This window comes from Danio rerio, chromosome 3, assembly GCF_052040795.2.
Source record: "Danio rerio strain M-AB ecotype USA chromosome 3, GRCz13ab, whole genome shotgun sequence".
Taxonomy (NCBI): domain Eukaryota; kingdom Metazoa; phylum Chordata; class Actinopteri; order Cypriniformes; family Danionidae; genus Danio; species Danio rerio.
The window spans coordinates 35,299,463-35,316,278 of NC_141023.1; the positions used below are offsets into that span (position 1 = coordinate 35,299,463).

Consider the following 16,816-nt stretch of genomic DNA (forward strand, 5'->3'; position numbering starts at 1 on the left):
CAGAGTCGCCACAGCAGAATGAAGCGACAACTTTTTACGCAGCGGATGCCCTTCCAGCCGCAATCCATCTCTAGGAAACATCCACACATACATTCACACACACACTCATACACTACGGACAATTTAGCCAACCCAATTCACCTGTACCGAATGTCTTTGGACTGTAGGGGAAACCGGAGCACCCGGAGGAAACCCACACAAATGCAGGGAGAACATGCAAACTCCACACAAAAACGCCAACTAAGCCGAGGCTCGAACCAGCGACCAAGCGACCTTCTTGCTGTGAGGCGACAGCACTACCTACTAACCCACTACTTTGCCCATGGTGATACACTGAATGAAGTGAAATGAACGGCTTATCCAAGAAACTGAACATTACTGTTAAGAAGCAATTTTTCATTTTGAAGTGAACTAACCTTTTAAGGGGCAGATTTACGACACAGGGCAAATTAGCTTGAGACAGCAATTCCAAAAAAGCACAGATCAGAGTATAAAGCTCTGCAGGTGGTCTACTGAAAATGCAAAAGTGAAAGAACAACAACTTGTTCCTATCATGACAATGAGCACCACAACATATCACAGCATGAATAAAGTACAAAATGGGTTAAGAAGAAGGTATTAATCAATAATAAAACACCACAAACCTTAGTAAATCACCTTGCATGAATAATTTAAACACTCCCCTCCCAAAAATTGAACATGTGAAAAGAAAATGCCTAAATGCAGTAACTACGTTCATATGCATATGTGACATTTTCTTATGCTGGTGCAAACTATTAGTCATATCTGGGCCTAAAAAATTAATTTAAGTCCATCAAAAGAACTAATTCATCTTTTAAAAATGTAATCTAAGCACATTTCTGAAAGCTTAAGCACCAATAGTACAGCATGTTCTAGCATTACCAAAATGATTAGTTTAATTACCAGAGATTAAATGAACAGAAACGATGTGTACTGTAGTTTAAATGCAATGCAATATGTTTTAAATGAAAGCATCTTCTTAATGTATAAGAATACATGTAAACAGGATTGGATTTGCATAGTCAAACTAACAAGCATACATTATTCAGCTTTATCAAGTGCCTTGCTGTTGTAAATATGCTCTGAAATTAAAGAGCCCCTATAGTGGGTTTTTTAAAAATGAGCTTCCATGTAGTGTGTAACACAGATCTAAGTGAAGTGAAATATCCAGCTAAGGATTAAATCTGAAAGTGGACAGTTTTTAAAACTATTGATTCATGAAAAAAAGAGTTGACTCATAGTGGTTAGAATGAATCGTCTTCATAACGAGTCTTTAGCCGTTTCGGCTTGACGTGACTACGAAGTTGTTATGGGCCCAAACCCAGGAAAATTTAAACCTGCGCCCCGCCCACTAACATGGCCGCCAAGAAAAACAGATCCTAAAGTCATAAGTCAAGAAGACGCTGTGCTTACCTGGATATTATTGGAAGTGTGAGGGGAAATAATTGATTTAGCAGTCTACACGCTTACAGTGGGCGATTGATTCGTTTGTTAAAGGCAAAATCAGAAAAGACTGGTGTATGAGACTTGTGAGAATTGGCAGGCAATACACCAGGGGTGCGTGCAAAATAAGGCCAGTTTATTAGGCACAAAGGCAACCTGCTACACGCTGGTGAGCACTACAACCTCCTGGCTGGGGATGGGATCTTTAGGCAAAGCAGAGTACAGGTGAGCCCTGAGAACATATAACACTTCACGCAAGAGGTGCCACAGCAATAATTGCAAATAGAAATGATCTAAGTTACAGCTGAGAAGGGAAATCATGCTCAGTAAATGATGTGCACGCTATCGGTTTCATTTCCACTGGTAAGTGCCGTCTATACTTCCTGTGCGGGGGTTATGATGGTCACAGGTTTATTGCGCAAGCCCGTCCACCGGGGGCTTGACAAACCATGCTGGGCATTTGTTCCGCGCTGGGCATTTGTCCCGCACTGGGCATTTGTCTAGCGCTGAACACTGTCGACCAATCACAACAGGCTGTCCAATCAGTGCAGATTAGCTTTGCGCTAAGGAGGGGTTTGGGAACAAATGAATCGCTGAACGATTCATATGGGAGTCGCTGGGATAATTGGGTAAAAATAAATGCATATTATAAGACCATCAAAGTGTTTTTTTTTTTACCTTGCGTGCATATCAGTATGTTGTTGGAGACCCATATAACCGAAATATGATGCTTTTTCATGTATAATATGGGCTCTTTAAGTAAATTTTGTCATTTACTCAACTTTTATTGATTCTAAAACTCTGCTAAACAAAAAAGAAGATATTTAATAAAAGCTAAAAACATGTAACCATTGACTCCTATAGTATTTGTTTTGTTATGGAAGTCAATGGTTACAGGTTTTCAGCTTTCTTCAAAAATGTTTCCTTTGTGTTTATCAGAATAATACAGTTAAGGGTGAGTAAACAGTGAAAACATTTTCATCTTGGGGTGAACTACCTATTTAATGTCTGATAAAAACACTAATATATGAAATGTGTCCTCAGAGAGGTCCTCATTTAGCTATAGTGTATCTTTCTTCACAATTATACTTGATTCAGGTCTTCACTCTTAAAATTGATCTTAAACTTTCCCAATTCCATTCCAGAACTCATACAAGCTTCAGTCAATAAAAACAATCTCTGAGTCTGCTTGCACTGAAATCAATGCATTCCCCTGTTGTTCATGCCACAGAGAGAGTATGTATTGTTTCTTAAATCATACTGCTGTGGACTGTAAAGCAGCAGCTCATCAGGCTTTAACTGGAAACATATATATTTTTTCATTAAAACAGCAGATTTGAAGGTGTGTTACGAGAGATTTGTACTTGTGATGTTTCCTTGCTTGTAATATATGAGGTGCAAATCGAATCAGTGTAAGAATAACAAGCACTGTTATGCAAATTATCATTACTGACTTCAAATTAACACCTGACAAACAGCAAAACTAAGTAAAAATCTGCACCAGCATGCATATAAAACAGCAATACTTAACGAGTTAAATGCGATGAATGTTGTAGATATGTAAATTATAATTTGACACACAGCACTGCTATCTTTTTACATGAGCAGCTCTTGGTAACAGTGTTTTAGTAACTTGGATGAGCTCAATGCACAATTGTGCAAAAAAATTAAACAAAATAAATTTTGAAGTAAGAAAGGTTTATGAATTTGTCGACAGAACAAAAAGATTTGAAAATAAAAGCTTCCCTGTGTTGTTTCTGGCAAATAAAATCTCTACTGTGTTACATTTGAAAGCTAAGGCGAAAAAAAAATTAAAATATATTGAAACAAAGAAAATTTAGAAATTTTACTGTTGCTATAAAAAATTATTTTATTGATTTACTAATACTAATTCTGTCCATTAACTAGTGGCTTACTACCTGCCTATTATTAAGGTATTGTTTTTTTGCTCTAGGATGATATCAAGTATGATCTCATTCTAAATCTATGATAGGGATGATAACCCTTTTCAATGTGTACTTAAATCCAAAATTTTCTGCTATACCATTCCTATGGCATATATACGTTTTTTATGTTTTATTTTAAGTTTTTAAATTGTAATGAAATGTGTGTGTTTGAAACCAATGAAGAGAGCAGAAGTCAAGGATTTATTTGAATTATTTAGCCCGACATGTTTACTGCTACAAAATATCTTAAACGTTTTTTCAAAAACAAACAAAAAAAAAAAAAAACATACTGTGCATACATTGTGTTCAAAGAGGAAAAAAGTTGTTGTTTTTTACCCAGACATTTAAAAAGAATATATTTTAGAGCAGTAATTATAATACCGTCAAACCGTGATATTTTTATCCAAGGTTATCACACCGTCAGAATGTTATACCGGCCTATGCCTACTCAATGCCTAAACCCAAATATTATCCTGCTAAATAACTATTATAAGGCTGTCAATAAGTAGTTTATTGAGCTCAAAGTCTTAGTTAATGGTTTGTTGATAGCAAAAATTGCACCTTAAATCACAGTGAGACCATAATGATAATTATAAATATTGAAATGAGCTGCTTCTCAACTTGTTTTACCCATTTGTTAACTTAAATGCAAATTCAGTGATGTTTAGCCCATTACAGCTTCTTTTCAAGAATAACAGTAATTACATTATAAAAAAATAAACCAACATGAATAATTAGATGTGCTTCCCTAATTACAAATCCATGCCAACAAATGAACCTTATTAGTTTTTTGTTTTTCTTAAGAGCTATGAAAAAAACACCTTCCAAATCATTTCTCTGGTAAACAGCAGTACATTATTGATCAAGCACAGGCGATCAAGAGATGTGGAAAAGTGTGACTTCTATTCTTAGAAGCGCATCCGGTCTCTCCGCCTGAGTCTCAGGCTCACCTTATGATGTCGATGTGGCCGTTCTTGGCAGCAAGATGAAGTGGGCTGGTGCCATTGGGATCAGTGGAGTCTCCCGGTTTGGGCTCCAGCAGAGCAGCACACATGTTACTGTTCAGAAGCAGCTGGACCACCTGCAGGCCAAACAGATGACCATACACACACACACACACACACACACACACACACACACACACACACACACACACACACACACACACACACACATACTCAGAGGTCAATTAGAGACATGAAAAAGACATACAAGTAGCTTGACAGCGACCAAAAAAGCAGCATTTGACTCACCCCGACCCGGCCGAATTCACAAGCCAGGTCCAGTGGAGTCTTTCCAGCATTGTCCACTATGCAGGGGTTTGACTGGTGCTGCAGAAGCATCTCAGACTGTAGGCAGGAAATCACTGCTTAGTTCATGGTTTGAGTATACAACACTTACATATCAGTTATTAGCCTGTCTTAAACAGAAAACTGTATGTTGATGTAAAATAATACATAAATGTATTACATAACATTAATGACTGTTTATCTGTAAATAAAATACATATCTTGGCTGAGTTCAGATAATCTGTAGTACACATAAATGTAAAAATGCCTTTGCAAGAATGTTAAATTCAAATACAGTATCTAGTACAGTCACATTTTGGCCATTTTGGCCAATTAAATATTATCATGATTATTTTTAAATACATATTTATTGATTTGTTCATTTACCATTAACGGGGAAGTAAATGCTTTATACATACAAATATGTAATACATATGATTTGCCTTCATTTTTCCAAAAAATTCTGCATTTCCACCCTACTTTTCTGCATTCTGTCTTATGATTTAATGTAAATGTCAGAATGGTATCTAATGAAATTTTAAAACTTGAAAAATTTCCTAAATCTTGTAAAAAAAAAAAAAAAATACAACAATTAATTTACTTAAAAAAAACAGTTTTGTCTGTTAATTATTATTAAATAATACACTATTATGTTTGAGTTTGTGGAACATGATGACTTATTTGAAACATACACTGATTGGCTGTCACATTTATTTCTATGATGTGATAAGCTGCTGTACTTAATTATCATAGTTATTGAATATGGCTTGACCCAAAGACTATAGAATACACGAGACATGTCACTCGTATAGTTTCGAATAGAGAAAAGTGTAACGGTCAATATGGCGAATGAAGCCACTCGATGAATCATCACTCGATGTAGACTGGCTCAGACCAGATGACAGTTTGGTTGTCAATAAACACACTGGAATCTCAACGAATACTTGCTTTAAAGACATAAGAAATATATCCACATGAAGCTTGAAATCTGTGCTTTTAAATGAACCAACTACGCTTGAAAACAAAAGGTTTCTGGTTTTGTAATCTGCATGAAACAAACTCAACTTACAGTCTATTCTGTCAAACGCACATCAATGACAGCAACTAAACGTCCACAAACTCGTAAACAGAGTAGCATTTGTTTGTAGTCATTACTGGAGGAGATTCACCATCAAGTTGTGAATTACTTCACGAGACCAGCGCGATCTTACGTTTAGAATGGCCATAAATAAGGTTGCTGTCATGATCTCTTTCTTTTCGACTGCGTGTGTACATTATGAGACAGTTGTGGTTTAATTTAATTGGTGATTCTAAATATGTAATGTAATCATAAGCTTGGCAGACAGTTTTGGAGAATTTGATGTTTCCACATTAAGACAGAATGCCCGAACATATTGCCTAAGAGGAGTTTCAAAGATGGCCGCTGAGTGAAATGGGGTGCTTTAAAGGGACTTTGCTTGACCTTAACTTTTTATATCACTAGCCACTCAGCATTTTTACTCCCTGCATTTTTTTTGCTGGGAAATTACTTTAATCAGTGTAATATGAGTAAATATGAAGAGTTTAGGGAGACAAAGTGGTGCAGTAGGTAGTGCTGTCGCCTCACAGCAAGGTCGCTGGTTTGAGCCTCGGCTGGGTCAGTTGGTGTTTCTGTGTGGAGTTTGCATGTTCTCCCTGTGTTCACATGGGTTTCCTCTGGGTGCTCCGGTTTCCCCCACAGTCCAAAGAGCCTGTAGTGTATAAGTGTGAATGAGAGTGTGTGGATGTTTCCCAGAGATGGGTTGCAGCTGGAAGGGCATTCGCTGTGTAAAGCATGCTGGATTTTGGCGATTCATTCCACTGTGGCGACCCTAGATTAATAAAGGGACTAAGCCGAAAAGGAAATAAATGAATAAATGAAGTTTACTTTTTAGTAATTTTTAAATCTTTTTGTGTGCAGTTGAAGAGTAGAATTACAAAAAAAAAAAAACGTGATTCATAGAAATTAGAAAAACTTGTAATTTTGTCATTTTCTGAAATCCTTTAATTATAATGTTCGTTGAAGAGTACAATTAAAAATATTTTAACTGATTTTTATTGTATTTAAAAATATTTTAAATGATTTTTTTTAAACAGTGGTTATCCATTTTTTTCAATTCAACTGCAATCGCTCTCTCTTTCTCTATCTCCCTCCCTCCCTCCCTCTATTATATATACAAAGCCCTTTTCTGTTATGAAAACATTTATTTATTCAGAATGAGAGACATTTGATAAGCTTACATAAACGTGTCTTGTCCTGTGTTGTTGTAATGACTGCCATTGCTATCTGTTTAATTTATTTATTTGTTTGCATATTATGAGATTTTTTTCTTATTCTTAATAAAACCAAAGGATTTAGAAATCGAACATTCTTTTTACTGCAAGGAAATTTAATAGGGCACTATAAAAGCTCAAAAACTTAATTCTTATTAAGTAGCTCTCTGCAACTCTCGCATGGTCACCTACTGAAGCTAAGCAGGGATTTGCCAGTCAGTACCTGGATGGGGGACCACATGGTAAAATTAGGTTGCTGCCAGAAGTGGTGCAAGTGGGACCAGCAGCGGGCGCTCAACCTGCGGTCTGTGTGGGTCCTAATGCCCCAGTATACTGATGCTGACTCAATATTGCTCAGTGAGCATTGTCTTTTTGATGAGACATTAAAACCGAATCTCTGTGGTCATTGAAAATCCCAGGATGTCCTTCGAAAAGAGTAGGGATTTAAATTTGCCCACTGGCCTCTGTCCATCATGGCCTCCTAACTATCCCCATATAATAATTGGCTACAAACTCTGTCTCCTCTTCACCTATCAGCTGGTGTGTGGTGTGGTCTGGCGCAATATGGCTGCCGTCGCATCATCCAGGTGGATGCAGCACACTGGTGATTGATGAGAAGATTCCCCCCAATGTGTAAAGCGCTTTGAGTGTCCAGAAATATAAAGAATTATTTATATTTGCTTAATACTTTCAGCCAAGGGCTATGCTTCTCACCAAGTATTTTGGACATATTTTCTCAAACATACAGTATAGTGTAAAATCATGTTTAGTACTAATAAAATACAGTACCTTTGCATAAGGTACATATACAGTACTGCCCTATCTAGTATTGTAAATAGGCATAGCTGAAAATTGCATGTTAATGGAGTAGATGACGAAGATTACAGTTAAAGTGCCAACTAGCATTCAAAAGCTGTAGGCGCATTTACTAACGCTGCGGCGACGGCAGAGGTAACATATTGAAGTGTTAACATCTGTATATACACACTGTAAAAAATTCCGTAATTTTATGGTTTATTTAAATTTAAATGTCATTTAAATTAAAGCTCCCGGAAATAAATCGTAAAATTACAGGGTTTTTTTACAGTGCAGTTGAAGTCAGAATTATTAAACCCCCTTTATATATTTTTTTCTTTTTAAAATATTTACCGAATGATGTTTAACAGAGCAAGGAAATTTTCACAGTATGTCTGATAATATTTTTCTTCTTCTGGAGAAAGTCTTATTTGTTTTATTTCGGCAAGAATAAAAGCATTTTTTTATTTTTAAAAGCAATGGTAAGGTAAAAATGATTAGCCCCTTTAAGCTATATATTTTTTTCGAAAGTCTACAGAACAAACTATTGTTATACAATAACTTGCCTACAGTAATTACCCTAACCTGCCTAGTTAACCTAATTAACCTAGTTAAACCTTTAAATGTCACTTTAAGCTGTATAGAAGTGTCTTGAAAAATATCTAGTAAAAAATTATTTACTGTCATCATGACAAAGATAAAATAAATCAGTTATTAGAAATTAGCTATTAAAACTATTATGTTTAGAAATGTGTTGAAAAAAATCCTCTCTCTGTTAAAGAGAAACTGGGGAACAAAATAATCAAGGGGATAATAATTCAGGGGGGCTAAAAATTCTGACTACTGTATATAATACACACACACCACACCACACTTTTAACCTGAACACATGCACGCCATATTTATTTCCCATGTCTATTTCTGGAAAAGAACAAAGAATAATAGCCACAATATCTACTTCAAACTGCCTCTTCACTAAGTGGTTGAAACTCTGAGTGAAAAAGGGTTGAAGTGTGTGCCTTGTGCGTTTCATTAAACGCATGTGTGTGGGTTGATGGAGCTTCAAAGCATTTTCTCGTAAGTTTCTGCTTCCAAGTTGTCAGTATCTATAAAGGTGTTGCAGCTCTTTTATCATACAGGTCTGCTCGTATGGTGTCTTTGAAGAACAGCGGGTCTGGAGCTGAAGCAGTGTGTACAGTGTACTCACCACGTCATAGTGTCCGTGCTGAGCAGCCAGGTGCAGGGGGATCTGACCCTCATCCGACTGACCGTTCACTGAAGAGCCCGACTTCAGCAGTAGCTTCATGGGCTCCGACTTCCCCTGCCACGCTGCATAATGTAGAGGACGCATCCCTGAAACATGACAGAAAAACACGTTATATAAGCTAACTCAAAACATTTGCCCACACGTGACTACTGCATTTAAAGTTATTGGATGTGCTTCCAGTTGGGTAAATTTCCGTTAACAATAACTGAAATAAATGCTTCAAATGCACTACAAATGATCAACATATTGTGAGATGAGTTTCATTTTGTGATTTATTTTTATCTATAATGAAAAAACTTTACACTTGTTATTTTATGTGACATTAGTATCATAACTGAGGCCAAAGCTCTTTTGAGATCACTGTTTGTTTGTTCTTTTGGTCCTCTTTGTACATCTTATATAGAAGTTTTCAAAAGATTGCAGCAGAAAGTCTTATTCCGAGTTCTTGTGGTTTTTCATGGACTGCTAGTAATTTATTCATTCTAATTAGATTTGTCTTAATATTTCAGTCCCTCCAGGATTTCATGAATTCAGTGGTCCTTGAGAGAAAAAAAAAGAAAATGAGTATTTTAAAGCAGATGTAAGCAGTTTCACAGCACAAGAGAAAAAACTAAAATAATGAAGCAAATAATGCTTTTATAAATCTTTGAAAAAATCAATAATTTATGCTGCAAATCTTTTATAAAATGTCCTTGAAAAATCCTGAAGAGGCTGATATTTAGTGGATGAACTGTGAGGAGAATAATACCACCTCACTGTATACACGTTTTAAAAACATTTCACTGATTGTTTACAATTTAACAGAAGTTAATATCATTAATCACATAAAGCACCTAGGCGTGTAGAACAAAGTGGATAAATTATTCATACATGTGAAGTCAAGCTCGTTTGTGATTGTTTGGAAGTGATTTCAAAAGCATTGCTGTTGCACATCCTGATTTTGCCAAGTACAATGCAATCCTGGATTAACATCTATGGGGATCCTGAAAAATCATTTTTGTAAAAAAAAAATGTAATCCATACCTACTCCCTACCCTAAACCCAACCATAACTGTAAATTATTCCCAAAATCAGAGGGGAATAGTTGGATAACAATCATGTAGAAGTGCATAAACCTAACATAAACAGTAAATGTACCCCTTAATTCTGATTGGCTGATTGGAATGTTGTTCCAGGATCAACATCCAAAACATGTCCTACTTGATGAAATCAGGTTAGGGCATTGCTGTAATTTTTAAGATATGCCAAACTCAGTCAAATTCTTTATTTGAAGATGGCGATGTAAAGCTAACATTTTGCATTAATTTTTTTTCTGGTACCTTTCTGGTCCCTGATGTCCACTAGGGCCTGAGAGTCCAGCAGTAGTGATATGACTTCCACATTTCCATTGAGAGCCGCATGATGCAGTGGAGAAAACCTATGGATAACATAAACAGTACTTATATAAACAGGATGTCAATTTTAGGGTCTTCAGAAATGAATTTAGAATTCTATTTCCATTACAAAGTAAATGAAAAAAAAAACATATACACTCAAACACAGAGTCAATTCAAATATTTCCCAAGTGCTGTTTAAAATAAAGAGGGGAAAAATCACATTTTTAAACAATATCATAATAACAATTTTTTTTCTTTGCCATGATGACAGTAAATAATATTTAAAGTTATTTTGCTAGTACTGCTAGTTAGATTAGACTAGAAAGACTAGTACTGAGCTAAAGTGCAATTTAAAGGCTTACCTAGGTTAATTAGGTTAACTCGGCAAGTTAGTTTAATCAGGTTAGCTATTGGATAACAATGGTTACTTTAATCAGTGTAATATAAGTAAATATGAAGAGTTAGGGATATATAAAAAATTATAATAGGGAATACTGAAAAAATTCCCTTGCTCTGTTAAACATCAATTGACCAATATTTAAAAAAGAATTAAAATTTCACAGGAGAATTAAACAATTTGTCTTTAACTTTTGTCTTTAAGAATTAAAATTTCACAGGAGAATTAAAATTTTTGTCTTTAACTCTATACAATATGTACACAATATACCCCCCTACCCCCAAGGGGGGTATTTCAGTATTTCTGATAATATTGTTTCTTCTGGAAAAAGTCTTATTTGTTTTATTTTCGACTAGAATAAAAGCAGTTTTAAATTTTTTTATGCTCATTTTAAGCTCAAAATTTTAGCCCCTTTAAGCTATAGTCTTTTCTGATAGTCTACAGAACAAACCATTCGTTATACAATAACTTGCCTAATTACCCTAAACTGCCTAGTTAACCTAATTAACCTAGTTAGGCATTTAAATGTCAATTTAAGCTGTATAGTAGTGATTTGAAAAACATCTAGTAAAATATTATGTCACCATAGCAAAGATAAAAAACGGTTATTAGAAAAGAATTATTAGCCCCCGTTTATTTTTAACTAGCAAATAACTAATAACTAGCTAACTTTACCAGTCTGCCTTGCTGTCTAAACATGGCAGATTCATAAAACTGCAACAATGAAATCATGCATCATAGTTGCCACTGGGATTCATCCTCCAGTATCTCACTCTAATGCACTTGCAACATTTGTTGACCTTGGTGACCTTGTTAAAGTAGTAGTTAACTTCCTGAATGAAAATTCTGTCATCATTTACTGCACTTATTTCAAACTAGTTTCTTTCTTCTTTTGACCACAAAATGTTTATTTAAATGTTCCAAGCAGTTCACAGTAAAGCTGTTCGAGTAATCGAATTGTGATCACAATTTGAAACATCACGATTAGTGAATAGCAAGAGGCTGTGATATGAAATATATTATGTATTATTTAATTTTCCCCACCCAGAGCAAATGCGTCTGACTAGCCAACTGAGTGAGCACACCTTCGTTCTGCCCAATCAGAATTGCACAACCAAACTACATCTACAATAACAAACAAACAAACAAACAAACAAACAATCAGTAGACCGTGAAAAAGTAAGATAATGGTGTCTGCTGCTTCAAAAGCATTAATAGACAAAATAATATCTAAGATAAACAGCATTGGTAATATGGGAATATTTTGCTTTCAAAGTCACAGACACCAAACAAAAACAGGTCATTTTTAAGAGCTGTGGCACAATTGTTGCCACGGCTTACAGATTATTGAGCTGAAGCTTGACTACAAAATTAAATCAAAATCAAATCGCTATCATAATATCTGTCAAACAATAATGATATAATAATAATAATAATAATAATAATAATAATCACAATTAAATATTTTTCTCAAATCGCACAGCCAGTTCTCAGTGACCATGATCTGGAAGTAGAAGTGAAGGATGACCAATCATTTTGAAATTGAATTACACTTTTCATGTTTTTAAAGACTCACAGCTTTTTCTAACTAGACCATATCATCTGCTTTATACAGTATACACAGCAGACAATATCATCAACCACACTTGAGTTACAGGAACCATTACTCGCACAATACTGAAAAAGTGTGAAGTTAATATGAAGAGCCTGTGCTTGAGTTACAACCTCATTCATCAATGTGCATGTGTCGCTGTGTATGTTTGCTCAGCTGTTTTTCATAATAGCAATGTCTGCTTGTGTAAGAGCACATGATTGCATCTGAGACAGCAGACTGTGTGTGTTTGTTTGTTTGTCCAGTATATACAAGATTTAATCATTCCATCTTGAACGCTGCAACACAAACAGCTCTGAGTCTACAAACACAAACTCACATCACTCCATTTCTGTCGATAACATTCTGATTTATTATTACCAAACCGACCAAAACCCTTGACTAAATATGTTGAATATCAATATCATTTAAACAATAGATTAATATCAAAAGCACAGATTTATTTATGTATCACACATTTTTATCAAAGTTAAGAGACTATCCCTTTAAAAATATTGAATTCTATACATATCACCCATACAATGTACTTTTGTGACATGCGATTCCAAAAGTGATTGTAAAATAATGTGTCTACTTTAATATTTCAAACTAGTTTTTTAAAGCTGATATATTGGTCAAAAATTGTTCCATCATCAATCAGTGTAATAAAATGTTTATGCAAAAAATTAATGTATATTTATGAACAGCACTAAATACAGCTCCGGACAAAACTAAGAGACCACTTCAAAGATATAATCTGTTGGAGTCAAATGCTCATTTATCTTTTATAGTATAAACTATTGATAATGAACATCTCTCATTTATTTATTTATTTATTGAATAAATAATTCAATGCTATATATTTTTTATTACATTCTGTCCTTCTTTAGCATTCAGAGATATGCTAAGCACACAAAATGAATATTTAATTTTTAAATAAACCCACGACTAAAAGAGTGAAGGTCTTTAACTCTGCTGTAAAATGCAGAAAATATGACATATATGGTATTTTAAAAAAATCACTTGTCTGCCAGTAGGTGCCCTCCGTCAGACAAAAATGTGAAACTCTGCCTGTGCTCAGAATTAAAATTTATACTTATGTGCTTCCATAAATTTTTTTTTTATTCTGTAAACTACAAATTTTTGTGCAAAAAAAAATCAAAGGGGAAATTTTGTCATTTGGAGCTTTTTATGTATAAATTATAGAAAAAAACAGAAAATGTTTTCAGGCATGTAAATGTTCATTTTTAGAGATCACACATTTATTCCATTGTGAATTTTACTTTTTTTGTGAATTCACAATAACATTGTTTGAATTTCTGATAGTTCAGATAAATCAACATATAATGGAATTACCCCGACTGCCAATTACAACAAAAGAAAACATTTGTAATTCTGATATTTTTCTTGGCTTAAAAAAAATTGCTCTAAACAACATTATTTTTTTAAAATTTGGAATAAATGTTCGTAGATCTTTACAAAATAAAAGAAATATTAACATTTTACACAAATAATAAATGCAGTAAATTGAGATCATTTTCAATCTCTTTTTCCATAACTGTATATTTATAAAACGCATATGTCTACATGTTGTTTTCCAATATTTCATGTCTAGAAACATTAATGTTAAAATATTATAGACAATGGGCTCTCTTTTAACGATGTAGGCGTAAAGTCTAAAGAGCATGGCGCAAAAGCATCAAGAGCATATCCGAATCCACTTTTGCTATTTTAAGGACAGAAAAACATGCTCTGCGCTGCAGCACATGGTCTAACAGGGTTGTGCTTATTCTCTTAATGAGATATGGGTGTGTTTTGAGCATAACGTGCAAAAAAACAATCATCTCCTGTCATATCTCACAGTCCCTTTAGGAGTCAGTTGTGTTGCACTATGGTGCATTTGCTATTTACTCATAGTGCATTAACATTGCAGAACTTTGAAGTGGAAAAACTGAATGCTTCACTAGCGAGAAAAAAGTTAAACAGACCATTTGCAGTTTGAGGATATAGAATGAGTCTTCTCCATTCAGCCGTTTTACTTTCTCTTTATTTTACGTTCACTCTTTACTCTTTTACTTTCGTGGATAAGAAAACGGTGTTGTACACATGTCCATGAAGACATCCATTAGCCTAGATTTTAATTTCGTTTGTGAAGTGCAAAGATTTGTTTCAAAACTATTTCTAAATTTAGTTCTAATTTTCAGAAAACAAATAACAAAGTGTGGTCAAAAAACTTAGTTATATCCAAACACACGTCCTATTTTTATGCTCCATATGGGGATGCATATGTCTCCAAAACCCGACAGGTGGACAAATCTAAACTTGTTTTTATTAAAACAAATATCTTAATAAATACTATATATAATAATATTACTGCTAATAATACTAGTAACATTATACAAATGCAAATTTTCATGAACTGAAAATAGGCATGAAGAAGGCATGTAAGCAGTTTTTTTTATATTTATGTAGAAAAATAATATTATTTGTATCATTTTAATCCCTTCATTTGTTTAATTTGTAAAGACATTTGTTTATTGCTGTACATCCTGTGTGTATTAGGAAAGGTGTACGCGTTTGGACCTGCATAGGCATATAACAAACACGCTCTATGCTGGACTTTAGACCTGCTTTTAGTTGGTCAACGGTGCAGCTTATTTTAGTTCCTAAAAATAGCAATGAACCAACAATGAGCCTTAACATACCTCTTTTATAGACCGGCACAAACTTGAGTCCACAAAATAGTGCAAACGAATTTGCTATTTAAACAACATGGCGCAAAATGTGAAAATTAGGGTTGCGCTGGTCTGAAAAAGCAACAAATCGTGTTAAACACATCTTGTGGCTTACTGTGCCAGTTGTATGATAGGGCCCAAAATGCCAAACATTTTTATTGTCTTGATGCATGAAAACCCCATTTTCACAAGCTTATTTACATTAATGACAACAATATAGCCTACAGATCACCCTTTACCTTTGTAGAATGATTAATATTTATTTAATTGTGTGCAGCAGAGGTCTGTGATTTTAACTAAGTTGCGAAGTGTTAAGAACAAAAAGCCCCCACTGGATTTTCAGTCACAGCAGTCTTTGTGGTTGGTGAATAAAATACGCTGTAACCATCGTGATGCTTGTGAGTGTAAAGCCTCGGCTCAGAGCAGAATACTAAACTCAAAGGAGTCTGCCTGAATCTGACCCTCCACTCGCTCTCTCTCACTGGATCCAGCAGAGCACGATGGGGGAAGGGCCAGAAAACCCCACCAAACGTTCCCCACATCACACGCCATACAATATTCATTGTTGTCTTTGCTCTGTGGCACTTTCTCAGTTAGTAGGCCAGATACAGTAAGGCCTCTCTCTTCATATCTTTCATTTTGGAGTCTCAGTATAGGGTAAGACAGAGGTGAAGACATATACACACACCGCCTGACCTACTTTCCTTAATGAGGGTATTAAAGCCCAAGGCGTTCCCTCCAAAGGAAGCACTATAAGCACTACGCTGTTCACTTAGCATGCATGCATGATAAGATATTGTTTACCGTCGTAATCATGATAATAATAGAGTGTAAATGACTCAAAAAAAAATTTTTTTAAATAAAAAAAGTAAACATTCATAGGTCTACGATTGCTTTTGCTATTCACTTTCGCAAAGCAGGGAGGCTGTTATACCTGTACTCTAAAAACAACAACAAAAAATGTAAAAATGCTACAGTAAAAATCTGTAACATGTTTAACTGCAAGTTTCCTTCTGTGAATAACCATAAATTGACTTTCCCAGAATTCCATGCATGACAATCCACTTTTGTTGACATTACAAAAGTTCATATTATTTTTTTTCTTATCAGTTATGCACATTAGATTTATGTTACACATAATTTTTAAAGTATTTATTGCATTTATTTAGTATTTATTTACTGGCCCGGTTGGAAGAAGTATGCCTGAGCGCGGTTCACTTGGGCTTTGGCACGGTATGCTTGTGTGTGAGTACAAAATGCTCAAAAGCCTAAAACTGAAAGCGAGACGTGACTTTTAAGGGACTGTTTGATAAGGATTTATTAATCATTCTTACTGTACAGTGAATGCAAACTGCCGTAATTTATTAAATACACAAACCCCTCACTGCACGACAGCTGCCACCTTCAGCAGACCTCATCATTCCTGCAGCACGAGGACTTTATGATTGCTTATGAGCGCCAAAAGTGGCTGATCTGTTCAGCGAAATATCTGATTGCGTGTCACCACATCCCTAAGGACTAAAGCGATATAACTAGAGAAATTTCCACTGTGCTGAGCGAGAGCGCTTTACTGAACAGCGCAGCATCAATGACGTAAGCATGTCCAGGCCCGATTGTAATGTGAGTGCGGGGCGTCTGGGGATACGGAAGGGGGGACTTTAGAA

General features: G+C 35.1%; 1 protein-coding gene across 26 annotated transcripts in view; it reads right to left on the minus strand.

The window, feature by feature from the left end:
- caskin1 (CASK interacting protein 1) overlaps positions 1-16,816 on the minus strand; it is a 149,424-nt gene that overhangs the window by 31,360 nt on the left and 101,248 nt on the right. For all 26 annotated transcript variants that reach the window (XM_087244806.1, XM_087244802.1, XM_087244803.1 and 23 more), the window contains exons 3-6: positions 10,373-10,470; positions 8,994-9,139; positions 4,664-4,759; positions 4,361-4,491 (exon numbers count right to left, since the gene is read on the minus strand). In XM_087244806.1, coding sequence (XP_087100932.1) covers positions 4,361-4,491; positions 4,664-4,759; positions 8,994-9,139; positions 10,373-10,470 — 471 coding nt within the window. The remainder of the gene's footprint in view (positions 1-4,360; positions 4,492-4,663; positions 4,760-8,993; positions 9,140-10,372; positions 10,471-16,816) is intronic.